Consider the following 11,969-nt stretch of genomic DNA (forward strand, 5'->3'; position numbering starts at 1 on the left):
TTGTTGTAAAATTATTTTTGTGATTGAGTCGAATAGTTTGATTAGGTTATCGAGTCATATGAACACCTTTACAAATAGAAAATATTTGACCCATGATTTTGTTTGTTTGTTTTTTTAAAAGTACATTTGATTTAAATTATCACCTCTAACATCACTAATTGTTGCAATAAAGCCTCTGTCGTATTTATGCTAGTTGTTGACTTCAACTACAATAATGTGATAAGTTGGATGGCCAACAACTCCATCATTTAAATATTAAATATTTGTGAGATTGTAGGTAGGTTAAAGAGGAGAACGAAATATTTGTGGAAACCTTATTTAATTATGCATTTTAAAAATTTTGAGGGAAAGCTCGAAAGAGAAAGCCCAATGAAGACAATATTGGTTAGCTGTGGGCTTAGGTTGTTACAAATGGAATTAGAGTCAGACACCAAAAAGTGGACACTGGGTGATGTGTCAGTGAAAGGGAGGTGGATATCGGGCGTATGTTAACAAGGATGCCAAGCCCTAAAATGGAGGTGGATTGTGAGATCCCACATCGGTTGAGGAGGAGAACGAAACATTTTTTATAAGAGTGTAAAAACCTTTTTAGACACATTTTACAAACATTGAAGGAAGCCAAAAGAAAAAGTCCAAAGAAGACAATATGTATCCCGTTCTTAAACTCTAATATCGAGTGAGTACGTAATATGGTGTAGGTATGATAAGGTGCAAATAAAGGAGGGTGAAGAGAAGGGTTTAATGGAGGGTAGATGATAAGATAGGATGGGTAGGGGGAATTAATGAATGTAGGTGTAGCCACCCAAATAATGAAGACATGGTAGTTGGGGTAGTAGCCATTAAGACCCAAATTGGATGCTCATGTGCTCTAGTTTACTGCCTCTGGTTCATTTTTTACGTCAATTATTGATTTAAACGTCTGATCTTAAGAACATGAGTACATGCCAGTTACCGTTAAACTATGATACTCTTTAATATTTAGTTGATCGAAGAAAATATAAGCAACGTTTTGAAATGTTTTTATAGGCCAAGTCGCTCTAATTTTGACGTTTTTGTGTGTGATGGGAATGTTTAACAACCCATCCATGTGATGGTGTGTGAGACATAAAAACAAACAGTTGGTGGGCATTCTATTTTAGAACCTACCAAAGTGCTTCACATCCACACATCACCTGACCCCACCATTCATTTATGCTCTTCTAGTTCTTTATCATCATCTATAAGCCTTTCTTTTCTTAACTTCATCTCAAAAGAGAATGTCTTATGATTCAATTTTTTTGAACATCTTTAATGTGGAAATAGTAGCATCTTTTTTTTTTTTGGGTAATATTTAGCGTCGAATCGCGGTTAGTAGTAATGATATATTGGTCATTCTATTGAATCAGCTTCACGAAGAGCTTGAGGCTCATTAAAATGTGGTTGATGAATTACAACTTATCTTCTGAGATCCCACATCGGTTGTAGAGAGGAACAAAACATTTTTTTTTTAATAAAGGTCTGAAAACCTCTCATAGTATGCGCGTTTTAAAAAGGTTGAAAGGAAGCCTGAAAGAGAAAACCCATAAGGATAATATTTGCTAGTGGTGAACTTAGGCCGTTATAGTTACAATAAAGAAAAATAGGTAATGCATAATTTTGGTGAGCGCAAATGAGAAACTCGACTATGGTTATGAACTATAAGATGTTCTTGGTCTACCGTGGCTTTGGAATATTTGGTTTGCGATGAACACGTTTCTTATGAGGAAGAATTAAGGTAGTCTTTACCATTCTAAGCGTAATAGGCATCAAATTTTTGCACATAAACCAATTAGGGTCATTACTTAAAAACAACAATTCCGAGTTGGTTGAGTTGATGACTCGAACAACCCAATTCAGCTCAATCCTCTATTTTCGAGTTGGGTTATTCTTTATTTATTTTGAAAAATCATACCTATCTACGATACATGTTATATTAATAAATAAAATTTTATAAAACTCAAATATAAAACACGTCCCAATCACAATACATCTCTAGGTTACAAACATCAAATATTCTTAAATATCTCTTATGTTGTAATCCTATTTTTTGGTCGATTGGTTTGACCCGACAAAAAAAAAACGCCGACCCCTAAACAGCTTGATTTGATCGACGTAAATACACTAAATAATTTGATAAAATTACTAACACTTTTATAGCTCTTACAAAAGAAAGGACAAAATTATATTATGTATACATCAAAAGATGGTGATTATTAAGCCGATGAAGTTGAAGCTTTTGTGTGGAGTTGAACCAAGGAAGCATAAAATCCATCCTTGATATTAATCAAAGTATCATGCCTTCCCTTCTCGACTATAACTCCGTTCTTCACCACCGCAATGATATCAGCGTTCTTCACCGTACTTAATCTATGAGCAACTACGATGGTTGTTCTGTTTACCATCACTTTGTCTAATGCATCTTGAACTACTCTCTCGGATTCTGCATCAAGTGCACTCGTCGCCTCATCCAACAACAAGATCTTTGGGCTCTTGATTATCGCTCGTGCAATTGCTACTCGTTGTTTCTGTCCCCCTGATAGCTGAGCTCCTCTCTCTCCCACCATCGAGTCGTACCCCTGCAAGTTAAAAGTATTGATTTAACATGGTATTAGAGCGAGAGAAGTTGTAGAAGTATTCATTTTTCTCACCTGTTGTAAACCACTGATGAACTTATGAGCATTCGACAATTCAGATGCAGCAATTATTTCGGCCTCGGTTGCATCTCCGCTCTTCCCGTAAGCGATGTTAGCTCGAATTGTGTCGTTGAAAAGGATTGGTTCTTGGCTCACGAGACCCATTTGTTGTCTCAACCATTTTAGTTGAAACTTTTGAATCTCAATTCCATCAAGTGTGATGCTTCCAGAATCAGGATCATAGAACCTTTGCAGTAGTGAGATGACAGTGGATTTTCCACAGCCACTTTCTCCAACCAAAGCAACAGTCTGAACGAAGAAGCACGTAGAAACCAGAATGAAAACATGTTTTTTGGAAAGTTTAAGGTAATTGGACAAAACAAAACAATACCTTGCCAGATCGGATGGTTAAGCTGAGATCTCGGAGAATTTGAACGTCTGGTCTAGAAGGATACTTAAAGCTTACATGTCGAAACTCGATCTCACCCTTCAAATTTTCCAATGTTTCACCTGTTTCAACACTTGGGTCGATCTCTGATCTACGATCAATCATGGAAAATATGGAAGCCGTGGCTTCTTTCGCCTTGGAAGAATCAGGTGCAAGCGAACTCGATTGAGAAATAGCAAAAGCAGCCATGGTCAAAGCAAAGAAAACCTGCCAATGACATTTGATATTAATAGTTAGCTTCTAAACACGAGCTGCGTCGATTATGGGAGCATGAAATGACTAATACTTACTCGAAAAACGTCGGAGAAAGTTGCTTTTCCATCTTTAACGAAATGAGCTCCGGCGTAGAACGTCGCGGCATAGACCGAAAACAGTAAAAAGAATGATACTCCAAATCCTGTCCCACTGATCAAACCTTGTCTTATGCCTGATTTCATTGGACCTTCACATTTCTTTTTGTAAAGTTGCATCACTTTTTCTTCTGCACAAAATGATGAAACTGTTCTTATACTCCCCACGGCGTCGGTAGCGACTTGGCTAGCTTGTTCGTACATCAACTACGAAGCCATAAACAATGTCAACGAATATGCTCGTAGTAAAAATTCAACCTCTTTTAGTTAGTTTTAGATTTTACCTTTGCATCTGCACTAAATCCTTTCATAAACTTCATTTGGACGTAGCCGTTCATACCGAGAAGGGGAAACATGGCGAGGACTATTAACGCCAACTGCCAACTTGAAGCAAAAGCAATGACTAAACCAGCTGTAACAGATGCTAGATTCTCGACAAGTTGACTTAGCGCATCCCCAACCAGTGCACGCACGGTTGCAGCATTAGCCGAGAGCCTGCCGCCTATCGAACCACTAGAATTCTCAGTTCGATCAAACCAACCGACCTCATTGTTAACTATCTTCTCAAAACAAAGCAATCTAATCCGCTGGATTAGCTTGCAACCAGCAACAGAAAATAAGTATGTTTTAGCTGGAGCAGCTATTAATGATGCTATACCAAGCAACATCATTATCAATGCCCAAAATCTCGAATCCTTTTTTAGCTTATCGGGCGGTTTGTAAAACGTTTCGATCGCATTGGCAAATAGTAGGCCGAAAAGTGGAAGAATCATGCCATTGATGATTGCAGCCACAGATCCAAGTGCAAGTATGGGAATTTCTGGCTTATTGAGGTATGCAAGTCGACGGAGTGGGACTGGTGGAGATCGTTCCGTGGTGTTTTCAGGTGCACTTTCATCCGCCATAGGAACATCTGTGATCGGAACTGCTGCAGGTAAACCAAATGAAACTGAGAACGAGTGGCGGCTGCTGTTTCCTACTCCAGATGATCCTCTGCTAACGGATCGTCGGATCGATGCTCCTTTGCTATATCGTCTAAATGATCCTGAAGTACTTTCTTGTTTAACTTTATCAATTCCAGCTTCTTGGGACTCTTGGTTGACTTCTTGCAGCCTAATGAGCTGTGAGTAGGGTCCTTCAGGATCCTTGAGTAGTTCTGCGTGAGATCCTGATCAATTAAACAGTCAATTTATCAGACTCGGAGCCGAATGTTAAAAGACACTTATTCGTTTTCTTGCCTGAAACTTGTGCTTACAAAATATGAATGTTAGGAACTTCTTGATATCGTGTAAGATCCGACATTGGTTGGAGAGGGGAATGGAATATTTTTTATAAGGGTGTGGAAAACTCTCCCTAGTAAACACTTTTTAAAAATCTTGAAGGGAAGCCGGAAAGGAAAAGCTCAAAGAGGACAATATGTGCTAGCGGTGAGCTTGAACTGTTACAAATGGTATCAGAGCCAGACACTGGACGGTGTGCTAGCGAGGACGCTGGGTCCCAAAGGGGTGGATTGTAAGATCTCTTATCGGTTGGAGAGGGGAATGAAACATTCTTTATAAAGGTGTGGAAACCTCTCCCTAGTAAACGCGTTTGAACAACTTTGAGGGAAAGCCCGAAAGGGAAAGCTCAAAGAAGACAATATTTGCTACAGGTGGGCTTGGGCTACTACAATGGTATCAGAGCCAGCGAGGACGTTGGGCCCCAAGGGGGTGGACTGTGAGATCCCACATCGGTTAGAGATGAGAATGAAACATTTCTTTATAAGGGTGTGGAAACCTCTCCCTAGTAGACACGTTTTAAAACCTTGAAGGGAAGCCTTTCAAGGGAAGCCCATAGATGACAATATCTGCTAGTAGTGGGCTTATACGGTTACATGTCCGAACTAGTTTAACCAATCAAAACCGACCAACAATAGGGAGAGTACGGGGGTGATAGAACAAAAAGGAAAGAAAGAACTTGTTAGTACCTTTTTCAACCATCTTTCCTTTATGAATGACAGCAATCATATCTGCATTCCTTACGGTGCTTAGTCGATGGGCGACGATCACTGTAGTTCGATTAACCATGATACGGTCCAGTGCCTCTTGCACGACATGCTCGGATTCGGCATCAAGTGCACTTGTAGCTTCATCTAGAAGCAAGATTCGTGGATCTTTCAAAATCGCTCTAGCAATGGCAACTCTCTGCTTCTGACCACCAGACAGCTGAGTTCCATGTGCACCAACGAGCGTATCGAGTCCCTACATTCGATCAAGGATCCAAATATTAGAAATTAGCACTTGAAGCAATATTGAAGCATTAAACTAATACCTGAGGCAGTTTGTCGATGAATTTCGACGCGTTGGCAAGTTCAGCTGCTGCTTTGATCTCTTCAATGGTTGCACCATCTTTCCCATAAGCAATGTTATCCCTTATGCTAGATGCAAACAACACAGGTTCTTGGCTGACAAGACCAATTTTGCTTCTAATCCATTTTAGTTGAAATTCTTTGAGGTTAATACCATCAATAAGAACTTCCCCCATACTTGGATCATAGAATCTCTCAATTAAGCTTATCACGGTCGACTTTCCGCTTCCACTCTGTCCAACCAAAGCTGCGGTCGTACCGCTCGGGATTCTCAGAGAAAACCCGTTGAAAATATGCTCATCTGGTCTCGTAGGATAGCTAAAATGAACATCTCTCAATTCTATTTCGCCCGAAATGTCATCCAGTGTCTTCCCTTTCGTGTCGTAAGCATCAATGAGAGGTTTCCTCTTGATAGTCTCAAACATTTTAAAGGCTGCAGCTCGACCAGCAGCGAATGCGCTCAGGCATGGAGATGCTTGGCCTAGAGACCTGATAAACAATTTAGCACAAGTAAATATTGAACCGACTTCGGTCAACAAACTATGTAACGTGCAGTGAAAAACATGTAAATTAAGCTCACATGGAACCAGTTAACACGGCAACGACCACGTTAAGAACTGCGCCTCCGGAGTATCCTTTATCCAATATCAACTTTGCACCATACCATATAGCCAATGAATAGCTGAAGAAAAGTACTGCAAAAATCATTCCGAAACCAATTCCAACAGCCGAACCTTCTTGAACGCCGGATCGATAAGCGTGTACAAGATATTTTTTATAACTGTTCACAGCATGTTTCTCTCCGGTAAATGAGGCAACCTACAAGCAGTGAAGTGTCGAGTCAACTTTCGTGAAGAATAGATAGTCCAAAGAAAGAAAACTATGATGCTTGGACAATGTATAACATACAGTTCTAATTGAGCTAATTGTTTGCTCGACGACGCCTGCTGCTTTCGCATAAGCACCTTGACCACGGGATGTCATTTTCGTAATAACAATCGATGTAATACCCCCGGAAATCACGAGTAGAGGAAGGGAGGATAGCATGACGAGTGTTAGAAGCCATCCTTTAATGAAAGCTATTACAAAGCCTCCAGTGAATGTTGATACAAGTTGTATACATTTTCCAACCTGAATGAAGAAGAGACGGATTTCTTAAACATCATTCAACTGTTAAGCATAATTTTTATGCTAAATTTTGTTACCTTTTCGCCCATTGCGTCTTGTATAAGAACGGTGTCTCCCGACATCCTTTCGACCACCTCACCAGTGTTCGTTTCCATGTCGAAGAAAGAAACATCTTGTCTCAATATAGTTTTGAGATACAAACCCCTTATTCTTGAAGCCTGCCTCTCCCCTGTAACCATCCAACTGGCTACCTCTGATATGCAACAAACAAAGAATTCAACCATCGGAGTCGTTTGTGTAATACAAATTTAACAGCTCAAGCTCACCGCTAGCAGATATTGTCCTCTATGGACTTCTCTTCAAGGGTTTCCCCTCAAGGTTTTAAAACACGTCTACTAGGGAGAGGTTTCCACACTCTTATAAGGAATGTTTCGTTCCCCTCTCCAATCGAAGTGGGATCTCACAATCCACCCCTTGGGCGCCTAGCATCCTCATTGGCACACCGCCCGTGTCTGGCTTTGATATCATTTGTAACAACCCAAGCCCACCGCTAGAAGATATTGTTCTCTATAGGCATTCTCTTTAAGGGCTTCCCCTCAAGGTTTTAGAACACGTCTACTAGGGAGAGGTTTTCACACCCTTACAAGGAATGCTTCGTTCCCCTCTCCAACCAATGTAGGATCTAACAATCCATCCCCTTGGGGGCCCAACGTCCTCGTTAGCACACCGCCCGGTGTCTGGGTCTAATACCATTTGTAACAGCCCAAGCCTACCGCTAGCAGATATTGTCCTCTATGGGCTTTCCCTCTAAGGGCTTCCCTTCAAGGTCCTAAAACACGTCTACTAGGGAGAGGTTTCCACGCCCTTATAAGGAATGTTTCGTTCCCCTCTCTAACCGCTATGAAATCTCACACAAATTCATAAAACTAAGCATCGAAAAATCTCTTACGGATAAAAGCTGCTACGCCGCATCCAATTGCCAAGTACACAAACTTAAGACTGACCTGCACAACATTTTGAAGACAACAAAGTCAATGAAATGAAGCTTTTCCTATGGTAACACAAAAAGGGACTCTTCATAAAACATAACACAACATAGTCTCACCTTGGAAACTATTTTAACTATGTCTGAGCTATTCTGATTACCACCAAACGAATCAGTCAATTCCCCAAACAAAATAGTCATAAGAGGTAGACTAAGCCCATTCCCTATGGCGCCAATCGAACCAACGATCATCAGAAGAACATCGGTCGAATCCGCAAACGAAAACAGCTTGTAAAATGGAACCGAACTCGTTTTCCCATCTCCATTTTTGCTCTTCTTATCTTGTTGGTTTCCCTTCTTGTTTGAACTTTTCTCAATTCCATTTGTTCTTGATGAGCTTGGCTGATGATCTATACTATTTGAGTTTCCATCCACCCCATTTTCTATCTCCATTTTTGCAACCTAAACTCTAGTTCTTCCTACTGGAAAATAGAATGGGATATTAGAATAAACAAGTAGCTGAAAATAATTGAAAAATCTGACACCAAATTCCCCAAAAACAGAACAAAGAGGGGAAAATGAACCAGAGAGAGATCAAACAGAGTATTATCATAAGAACAGAGGAAGAACAAAAAGTTGAGATCAAAACCAGAGGAAGAAAGATTCAAAAGCATTATCCAGAAGAAATATCCAATCGAAACAACAGAAATCACCGTCGAAACAATAATGGCCAGAGGATGCTTAAGCTTGCAGAAGATCAAAGCAAAGGGAGTACCTGGTCAACAAGATGAAAGTGGAGAACCACCCACTTTTAGGAGGAGACTCTTAAAAGAAAAGAGCTCTTTTGGTACTTCCCCTGTAAAGGTTTTGGGCGGAGCCTTATAAAGAACTCCACAAAGCCTGCCACTTCCTCATTTCTTGATGCCCAAGTTTTTTTTTTAATGAACCCATTTCCAAAATTCAAATGTATAAAAAAAATAATGTAATTTAAATAAACAAAAACAACGTTAAATCTATAAGACCCGAATAGATGGTTTTGTATTTAATATCTCGTGTTCGTATCGAGTTTGGACCAATCGTCTAGATAGATGGTGGTAAATGAACTCGAATGCAGCTAATGGTTGTAATTTGAGGTAAATCATATATAACGTACGTGACTTACTCAACGTGGCACAAAACTTTGAAGCCACAATTTCTTTTAAGTTGGATTATACGAACTTCCAGCTAGGTATACGAGTTTATGTTACTCGGGTATGTGGTACATGAGTTTTGTAATAGAGACGTACACTTTCATTAATGGGACTTGCGAGGTATACTTGATCATGATTGATACCAACATCATGTATAATTCATATTATGACGTGCACATTGTATCCATTGTGCACGAGATGATATAGTAGATAGTTTATTGTGTTAAATGACTATATGTGAGATCCCACATCGGTTGGAGAGAGAAACTAAATATTCTTTATACGGATGTGGAAATCTCTTCCTAGAAGACGCGTTTTAAGACCGTGAGATTGATAATGATACGTAATGGGCTAAAATGAACATATTTGCTAGTGGAGGGATTGAGTTATTACAAATGGTATTAGAGCTAGTCACTGACTGTGTGAGGTACTGGTTGGAGTAGGGCTAGACCTTGTTCATAGTAAACGCGTTTTAAAATATTGAGGCTAAATGCGATACGTAAAGGGCCAAAGTTGACAATATCTATTAGTGGTAGACTTGAGCTGTTAAAAATGGTATTAGAGCCAGTCACCGGACTGTGTGAGTTATTGGTCGGAGTAGGGCTAGACCCTCTTCATAATAAACGCATTTTAAAATCGTGAGATTAACGACGATACGTAACGGGTCAAAACAGACAATATCTATATCTTATATCAACTATATTAATTTTTTCTTTATACATACTTTGTAGAGAGATGTACAACAATACTCAGTGGAAGAAAACCAATCTAATTTAAAGTTCATTACGTGTGAACAATACGTTATAACATCAATTGTCGTCATTCAATAAACATATAAGGATTGACACTAATAGGAGACGTGCTCCTCACAAACGCCAACGACAACAAGCTAAAAATAGATTAAAGTCACGGGTAAACCAATACCCTTTTATAGTTGAGGATCAAATCTAAGTTTTCCACGTCGATTCACTAAGAGTTAGAACGAACATTGCAGCATTAATAGTCATCTATCCGAAAATGGATGTGAAATCTAACCCTAAAATGGAAAGAACATCCAACAAATCTTTGGGAATGTCAAACAAACAATAAAAAACAATACCCATTTCTTTATTATTTCTTCATAGATTCAAATCCATCAAAGTAAATACAACAATCCAACATGTTTTCTTGGAAGATAAGCAAAAATTTGAGTCAGCTTGCCCTTTGACTTTTTTAGCAACAATTATTTATTTTTATTTTTTTAATTTTTAAATTGGAAATTGAAATCCATAAATATTACAACCAAAAACAGGTCATGGATATAACAACAAGCAATTTTGCCCTTTGACTTTTTTTTTTTTTTTTTTTTTTCATATCAACTTTGACCAATTTTTTTTTGGTGGGAATGTTTGAAAACTTTAAGTTTATATACTTGAAAGTTCATGTGATCAAAAGAAAGAATATTCAACAAGTTTGACTTTGTTTGCTTTGGGACTTTTTGATATAAACTTCGGGCGGCCTAAAAAAATTTCCGATGAACGATTGCGATGTTTTGATTAAAAAATATATGTATTTTGTTTAATGACGACAAAGATATGAAAATTCTAACTTTCGAGATATGTATTCATGTGAACTCTTAAATTAGTTTGTTATTTTTTAATTGAAAATAGAAATTATTAGTTTAATGGATGATTACGAATACAAGTACAAACGTCCAAAATTAATATATATATATATATATATGTTGGATTTTATGTCCTAAAACTCATAGTGCGTAAACAAAAACATATTCTATTTTTAATAAAGTTATTATTGTTGTTTATTTAGTAAATATTGTTATTGAACAAAGTGAACTTTACCATCATTAATCTAAATCCAATAAACTAAGAACACTCTGGCTATAGTATGATTACTTGAACTATATGTAGAGACGTAAGAGTTGATTAAGTTCAAGTATAGAGTCAAAATGATCTATAGTATAAGGATAAGGTTGAATACCTTATTCTGGGGACACTATGGATGCGGCCCACTTTTGTATATGATATAAACAATATAATCACTAAATTGTACATGTGGAGATATGTGAGTGGGGGCGTTCTAGATAATGAGTATTGCATAAGTAGACATGAATGAATCGTGACCATATTTAAATGAGAGCAATCCTAAGAAAATGATGTCTAAAAAATTGGATGGGTAATGTAACGACCCAGGTTCGTCGTTATATTGTCCAATTTGGGGTTCCTTCGAGGCTTTAAAATGCAGTTCACCCCTCCTTCTGGACCCAGTATCCTCGTTGGCACAGATTCCTTTTTCGAAGCGATGTGGGACCCTACCAATCCACCCCTTTAGAGGCAGCGTCCTTACTTGCACACCACCTTATGTCTACTCCCTTTGGGGAAGAGCCTCCTCGCTGGCACATCCTCTGTGTAGGGTTTTGATATCATTTGTAACAGCTCATGCCCACCGCTAGTAGATATAGTCCTCTTTGGGCTTTCCCTTTCGGACTTTAAAACGTGTCTATTAAATAAAGGTTTTCACATACTTACATAGGATATTTCGTTCTCTTCCTCAACCAATGTGGGATTCTCACCGATAATTAAATATTTGAAATTTAAAAAACAAATCAATTGCATTAATTATAATTTTTTAGTTTATAATTTAAATATATTGGCCCTCAAAGAAGGAGTAAAATATTTATTTGGCTCCCTTCTCAAAGGAGAGACGAAGCCTCTCCAAATGGATCCAAATCTCTCACTTAATTAAATTTCTCAAACAAATAAAAGATTCCTTCACAAAAAAACACGACATAGAATCCCAAAAGAACCAAACCAAATATAAAAAAAAAAAAAAAAAAAAAAAAAAAAAAAAAAAAAAAAAAAAAAAAAAAAAAA

The 11,969-nt window shown here is 38.2% G+C and overlaps 1 protein-coding gene across 3 annotated transcripts; it reads right to left on the bottom strand.

Moving 5' to 3' along the window:
• Window positions 1-2,120: 2,120 nt before the first annotated feature.
• On the bottom strand, window positions 2,121-8,790 carry LOC111492488 (ABC transporter B family member 11-like). 3 transcript variants are annotated; one of them, XM_023141837.1, is made up of 13 exons: window positions 8,685-8,790; window positions 8,030-8,391; window positions 7,874-7,928; window positions 7,002-7,177; window positions 6,706-6,927; window positions 6,377-6,615; window positions 5,760-6,285; window positions 5,416-5,689; window positions 3,734-4,617; window positions 3,390-3,656; window positions 3,043-3,306; window positions 2,667-2,960; window positions 2,121-2,594 (listed from the first exon to the last, which is right to left on the bottom strand). In XM_023141837.1, exons 2-13 carry the CDS (start codon window positions 8,360-8,362, stop codon window positions 2,232-2,234), a joined length of 3,897 nt encoding a protein of 1,298 aa, XP_022997605.1. In that variant the 5' UTR covers window positions 8,363-8,391; window positions 8,685-8,790; the 3' UTR covers window positions 2,121-2,231. The 3 variants fall into 3 exon arrangements, with proteins under 3 accessions (XP_022997605.1, XP_022997606.1, XP_022997607.1); XM_023141838.1 differs by having other exon boundaries at window positions 8,623-8,726; XM_023141839.1 differs by lacking the exon at window positions 8,685-8,790 and adding an exon at window positions 8,559-8,621.
• Window positions 8,791-11,969: the final 3,179 nt, after the last annotated feature.

Source organism: Cucurbita maxima, unplaced genomic scaffold (assembly GCF_002738345.1).
Source record: "Cucurbita maxima cultivar Rimu unplaced genomic scaffold, Cmax_1.0 Cma_Scf00017, whole genome shotgun sequence".
NCBI classification, from domain to species: domain Eukaryota; kingdom Viridiplantae; phylum Streptophyta; class Magnoliopsida; order Cucurbitales; family Cucurbitaceae; genus Cucurbita; species Cucurbita maxima.